Genomic DNA, 6653 nt, shown 5'->3' with positions numbered 1-6653 from the left:
CCCTGCCTGAATCTGACTCTGGCTCGGGCTCTGGCCCACCTCGCTCTCGGCAGGCCTTCCGCTGCAGCAGGGCTGGGGCAGAGGACAGCCTTAGGGTCAGGGTACCCAGGCATGGAGACTGGGAAGTGATGGGGGTCAGGAGAGCCTGGAGAGGGGTCAGAGTGCTGGGGCAGTGCCTTGGGGGGGGATCACAAGGTGGGGTGGGGTAGAGTAGTACCCAAGATGCTGCTGCTTAGCAGCAGCAGCAGCAGAAGCAGTCCCAGCAGCAGCAGCGCTATCCAGGTGGACTCCCCTGGAGGTTAGAGCAAGAAAGAAGACTGGGTGAGCCCTGCCCCAAACCTTGCTCTCTGTTTCTCTCCCTCTCCTCAGAGAATTGCTTCTCTACCCACCCCCACCCTGGTCACAAGCCCCCTTATCTTCCAGTCACCAGGGCAACCAACTTCTCAAGGCCAGGAGGAGGGAAGCTTAGGACAGCGGTAGGGTGAGAATTGGCCCTGGTTCTAACCTCTCATCTAACCTGGGCCCCAGCCCCCACCTGGCTCCAGCACCTTGGGTGGCTACCTGAAATGGCCTGGGGGCCCTCCAAACCAGGTGTCCCAGGGCTCCCCAGAGGAGGCAGATGGCTGTAATTGGCATTGCAGAAGTCAGCGCCACAGGAGCAGGTGAAGAGAGTAGAGCTGGGGCGAGGATGGGCTCGGGGACTTGGGTTACAGCGGGGGGACTCACAGCCTGGCTCATCGCTGTCTCGGCATCCTGACGCAGAGGGGTTGGGAGAAGGAGGAGAGAAAGGGAGGGACAGAGTGTGTACGGGTCTGGGAACACAGAGGGCATCCCTTCCATCTCTCACAGCCTTTTCTTTCCATCCACACATTCCATTTCTCCTGCCCTCCTCAGCGGCCACCCCCACCCAGGATGAGCCTCTCTCCCACCCGGGTATGCCTGGCAGATGCTGCGCCGTTCACCTTGCATCTCCACCTGTGCCTGGTCTTGGGTCAGGTTCCAGATTCCAAAGCAGCAGCGGCTGTAGAGGCAGTGGATAACCCTGGGGGGGCCCGGCCCTGCATCCAGCAGCTTCCCCAGGTTCTGTGTGCTTCCCCGCACTCCAGGGGCCTCGAAGAACACACAGGTCCGCCTGCTGGGGGGTGCTGCGGGCCAGGGTAAGGGGAGGGGAGGGGTCAAGATGGGAGTGAATGCAGGGGCAGAGAGAGACAAAACATGTTCCGTATTGCAGAGCTAGCCTGGTAAAGCCACAGGAGGAAACAGGGTCAGCAGAGGCCTGGAACGTGACCCCCACCAAGGGAACACCTGGCTGTACCCTTCACCCTCACTCACCCACTCCACTCATCACTCTTCAAGTGCTCCCTCCCACGATGGGTGGCTGGAAAGACCCTGCTTCTCCCTGTAGACACTTACCTTGCACAGCTGTAGGAAGCAGTGCCCAGAGCCCCAAGACCCCCAGCATCATGCTGGAGCGGGCAGCAGGAGCCAGCACAGCTGTCCCTGGCCAGAGCTTCCTTCAGACACAGAGCACCGTGGGGCTTCTGATCCTTCAGCCCCCAACTCCACCCGCCTCCCTCTTCCCCGTCTCTGTGGGGGAGACGGCTGCTGTGGGGGAGAGGATGGGTGTGGGGAAAAGCAGGGAGAGAGGGAGGAGCAGAGAACCAGTCCTGTATCTTCCTCTGTTCAGCCACCTCCTCTTTTCTCTGTAAAGTGGGAGGAGGGGGCCTTAGAGTTCCCACTGAGAACAGAGTGATGCCAAACCTCTGCCCTTTGCTGACCCTAGGAAAAAGTGCTGGCTGCTGTCAGCTCTTTCCAGGCTGGAAACCCAAGTGAGGTTAAGTGCTCAGAGCCATTCACCTGTTCCCAAAAGCCCTTCTAGCTCTTATTTTCTGGGCTCAGATCTGCGGTTCTGTGGGCACAGACAGGCTTCACAGGCCTAGACTTTTGAGTTGACCTGATTTTCTAAACTCAAGGGTCAGGAAAGCAGCTGTATAAAATTAGAGTTTTTAAAAAATCACATTGAAAATAGGTGTATGAAGGTAGATCTGATGTTATCAAAATTTTTAAAAAATCACATTGATCACCATTATAGAAAAGGTAACAAACTTTATTGAGCACCTATGTGCTAGGGCACGACTAGGGCTATGAATTTTACAATCATCACATCTAATTCTCCCATTGAGTTATTATTATCTTCACTTTACAGGTAAGAAAGCTGAATTTAGGTAACTTGACCAAGGTCACTCTGTCAGGAAATAGCAGTTAGGATTGGACGTAGTAAGTCTGATTCTAAAGCCCAGGTCCTGTTTTCCTTTTTTTTTTTTTTTTTTGCATTTATGGCCATGATGCCTGAAAGAAAATACAAAATTCAGCAGTAAAAAATATTTTCTTTTAACACAGTATTTGAATATGGACTGAGAAAATGTGTACCAATACCTGTCAGCCAACCACTATAAAAAGATAGTACAGTTCAAACTATCACCACCAGAGGTCAGCAAACATAGGAGAAACTCAGGACACAGTGAGGGGTCAGAAAGGGCCTCCTGGAGTGACTCATATCCACAGTACATCTCCAGTATCTATGAAGCTGCAGGAACTGCAGACTGTGACCGGAGGGCTCAGAGTGTGTAGAGGGAACATCAGCGTGGAGATGGAAGGAGAGCGGTGTAGATCCCGTGCCGCAATCGAGAGACAGGAGTCCAGCTCCATCAGATTACTGCCCAGAAGAAACTGTGGAACTGGCTCTCATGAGAATTAGAGGAATTCTGGTTCCCTGTTTTCCTAGCCTTCTGTTCCGCTGGTGGCTACCTGGAAACCCTTTCTAGGGATGATCTGGCTTAGATGCAGGATGATTCTGGAGTCTGTCTTCCGAGGAGCTTACATGAGGGTATCAAAGCCCCAGTAGTGTGAAGCAGCAGCTAGAGGCATGACCAGGGCTTTGAGGCTGATGGATAGCTGCCCATCCCTCCTTGGGCTCTTCTAGGAGTCCAGGCAGGTGGAATGCTGCACTCAGTTACAACTATCTTCCTTTGCCAGATCTAAGTCTGGGACTGAGAAGTATCAATAACTTCAGATATGCAGATGACACCACCCTTATGGCAGAAAATGAAGAGGAACTAAAAAGCCTCTTGATGAAAGTGAAAGACAAGAGTGAAAAAGTTGGCTTAAAGCTCAACATTTCAGAAAACTAAGATCATGACATCTGGTCCCATCACTTCATGGCAAATAGATGGGAAAACAGTGGAACAGTGGCTGACTTTATTTTGGGGGGCTCCAAAATCACTGCAGATGGTGATTGCAGCCATGAAATTAAGACGCTTACTCCTTGGAAGGAAAGTTAGGGCCAACCCAGACAGCATATTAAAAAGCAGAGACATTACTTTGCCAACAAAGGTCCATCTACTCAAGGCTATGGTTTTTCCAGTAGTCATGTATGGATGTGAGTTGGACTATAAAGAAGCTGAGCACCGAAGAATTGATGCTTTTGAACTCGTGTTGGTGAAGACTCCTGGGAGTCCCTAGGACTGCAAGGAGATCCAACCAGTCCATCCTAAAGGAGATCAGTCTTGGGTGTTCATTGGAAGGAATGATGCTAAAGCTGAAACTTCAATACTCTGGCCACCTGATGCGAAGAGCTGACTCATTGGAAAAGACCCCGATGCTGGGAAAGATGGAGGGCAGGAGGAGAAGGCGACAACAGAGGATGAGATGGCTGGATGGCATCACCAACTCAATGGACATGAGTTTGGGTAGGCTCCTGGAGTTGGTAATGGACAGGGAGGCCTGGCGTGCTGCAGTTCATGGGGTCACAAAGAGTCAGACACGACTGAGTGACTGAACTGAACTGAAGTCTGGGACTGAGGGGGGAATTGAAGGTAAAAGAGCTTCTTGCATCAGGAGTTATCAGAGGAGAGCAAGGTAAGGAGCAGGCAGGAAGGCAGTCTCCTCACCCACAGCCTTGGATAACTACTCTCAAGGCAAAAATATTGTCTCTCAATATAGAAACATTCCAGTCAGGTTTATGGGAACTCTACATGCTCTGGGCAGAGTTCAGAACTGAGATGAGGAGGAAAAGGGGTAAGGATCTGAGAGCTGGGGGATCAGGAAGGTCCTGAGAAAGAACTTCAGCAAAGGAAGGAAGGCTTCCTGGATTCCACATACACAAAGCTCTTCATTAGGATCCCCTGATTAAAGTCTGTAGTGGCCCAATAATTTACTTTTGACCCCAGTGATGACAAAGCTAAAGTGAGTTTATCCATTCAACTCAAAAAATATTAGATCCTAGTCTTAAAAAAGGTATTTCATTAAATGCTGAACCTACAAAATACATGTGATTCTTGCCCTCCAGGAACTCAGTCTAGAAAAGCAGGAGAAAATACCAATAAGCAACCGGAAAATTATGTCTAGCTAGAGGGTATGAACAAGGAGCTACACAAGCAGAAAGATCAAATAAGCTAAAACTGTGTTCAGGGTAGAGAAGACAAGGGAAGAAAGGTGTCCAAAGGTTTCACAGAGAAAGGAATATGTAAATTGTCTCAAGGTAATCACACTGAAAACAAATAAAAGGAGGGTGATTATTGTAGCCAAGGAACAGCAAGAACAAAGGCAGCAAGAATACAGGTATAAACCACAAAGAGCGTGTTGAGGCCAGGCCATGGGGGAGGGGCAGAGACTGAGCAGGAGAAAAGGGTATGAGACACGAAGCTGAAAATCACAACTAGAGATAAACTGGGACCAGACTGGAAAGGTTGTACTTTTCCTAAAAGCAAAGGATTTTACGCAGGGGTCTGGTGGCAACGTGAAAGATGGACGACTGAGGCTCAGGGAGATCAGTTACAAGACCTAAGCAGTAGCCAGGGTGAGTGCGAGGACAGTGGAAATAAAGAGGGAGGGAATTCCCTGGTGGTCCAGTGGTTAGAACTCCAAGCTTTCACTGCTATGCGCCTGGGTTCAATCCCTCATTGGGAAACTAAGATCCTCCAAGCCCAGAGGCCAAAAAACCAAACCCAAAAGAAGGGGGGAAATGGAGATACACTCTGTTAGTAATATTGACAGGATTAGTAATCAAATGAATGTTGATAGATGAAAGAGAATTAAAAGATGATTCTGAAATTTCAAGTATACATGATCAAGAGTATTAATGGCAAGTGAGGTAAGGAACACAAAGGATTATTTTTCTTCCTTACATGTTGAGTGAGTTATCTGTGGGACATTCAGATGAAAATATCTACTAAGCAGGCTGCCAGGTTGAGAAAAAAGTGAGGGATTTTAATTTAGGTGTCACCAACATGTATGTAATAGCTAAAGAGAAGAGAGAATGCAACTTGTTCAGGGGTGAGAGAGTAATGAAAGGACCCAGGATGGGGAATGCCAGTTATTCCAGGGACAGAGGAAGAAGTGGCTATGAAGGAGACTAAAACATATAAAGGTTGAAGGAAAACCAGAAGTGCCTCAGTTTCACACTTCATGGGAAGAAAGGACTGAGACACACACTGCTGGAAAGAGGTCAAAGAGGCTACGGGCTGAAAGGCCATTGGAGCAGGCAACCAGGGTGCTGGTACTGATGAGCGACTTGGTAAACGATGGCCAGACAGGTGGCTAAGAGAAAAATTAAACTCTCACTCACTTTGGAAATGCAAAGAATTAGGTTAGCAGCTTGAAGCAGCAGCAGAGGCTTTTCAAAATGGGAGAGGTGGGCAGAAAGGCAGATTTTAACATGGTTGAAAAGTCAAAAGTGTTAGTTGTTCAGTCGTGTCCAACTCTTTGGGACCCCATGGACGGTAGCCCATCAGGCTCCTCCGTCCATGGAATGCTCTGGACAAGAAAACTGGAGTGGGTGGCCATTCCGGGCTCCAGGGGATCTTCCCAACCCACGGACTGAACCCGGGTCTCCCACATTGCAGACTCCTTACCTTCTGAGCCACCATGATAGGCTGACGGAAGGTCTCTCCAGGAGAGACTTAAAAGGAGAAAATACTATTGAAACAAAGAACAAAAAGAAGTCAAAGAAAATGAGGTTGAGAGCACTAGTGGCAGGCTTGGCCCTGCAAACGAAAAACACTTCTCTCCTTAGGAGAAGGGGGCAAACTGGTATTGGCGAACACGCAGACATGAGAAGAGAGGGAAGTTTGAGGAAATCTGATGGGAAATTGGAGGGAAGTTTGAAGAACTTTGATGCTTCTGTTTTCTCTGTAAAATAAGAAGCAAATTATCTGCTGAAAAATGGGGTCAAGGCTGGGAAACTTGCAGTTCTACATTACTATGCCAGACTATTAAGTATTTGATAGCAGGGCCTGTCTTACTTCTTTTATCCTCAACCTAGCACATAGTAAGGGCTCGATAAATGTTTGCTGACTGAATAGCTGACAGAACTATTTAAAGGGCCACATAAGACTCCTAAGGCCAAAAAACATACAGCCCCTCCTCATAAAAACCCCTCCAGTAAAGCCAAACATTAAAATGTTATATTTCAAATAGCTACATAAGAAAATCAAATGACTGAGTGCTTTGATGAAGTGGACACAAGGGGTCAAATGAGCAAAAATAATCAAGAATGCTGGTAGTTACAGTATAAACCATCAATCAAGGATTCTTAGATAGGTACGAAGGCAAGTAAAAGCACAGGCTGACGGGAAATGGGAAAGGCTGTTAGC

At 48.4% G+C, this 6653-nt stretch overlaps 1 protein-coding gene across 1 annotated transcript in view; it reads right to left on the bottom strand.

The window, feature by feature from the left end:
• The window catches only part of AMHR2 (anti-Mullerian hormone receptor, type II), a 10562-nt gene extending 4635 nt beyond the window's left edge, over nucleotides 1-5927 (bottom strand). Inside the window, exons 1-5 of the mRNA XM_010858096.1 lie at nucleotides 5913-5927; nucleotides 963-1233; nucleotides 562-753; nucleotides 218-292; nucleotides 11-72 (exon numbers count right to left, since the gene is read on the bottom strand). Of these exons, the coding sequence (XP_010856398.1) occupies nucleotides 11-72; nucleotides 218-292; nucleotides 562-753; nucleotides 963-1233; nucleotides 5913-5927 (615 nt within the window). The remainder of the gene's footprint in view (nucleotides 1-10; nucleotides 73-217; nucleotides 293-561; nucleotides 754-962; nucleotides 1234-5912) is intronic.
• Between the last annotated feature and the right edge of the window lie 726 nt (nucleotides 5928-6653).

Source organism: Bison bison, unplaced genomic scaffold (assembly GCF_000754665.1).
Source record: "Bison bison bison isolate TAMUID 2011002044 unplaced genomic scaffold, Bison_UMD1.0 scf7180017864383, whole genome shotgun sequence".
NCBI classification, from domain to species: Eukaryota; Metazoa; Chordata; class Mammalia; order Artiodactyla; family Bovidae; genus Bison; species Bison bison.
This window is presented reverse-complemented; position numbering and strand designations above follow the sequence as displayed.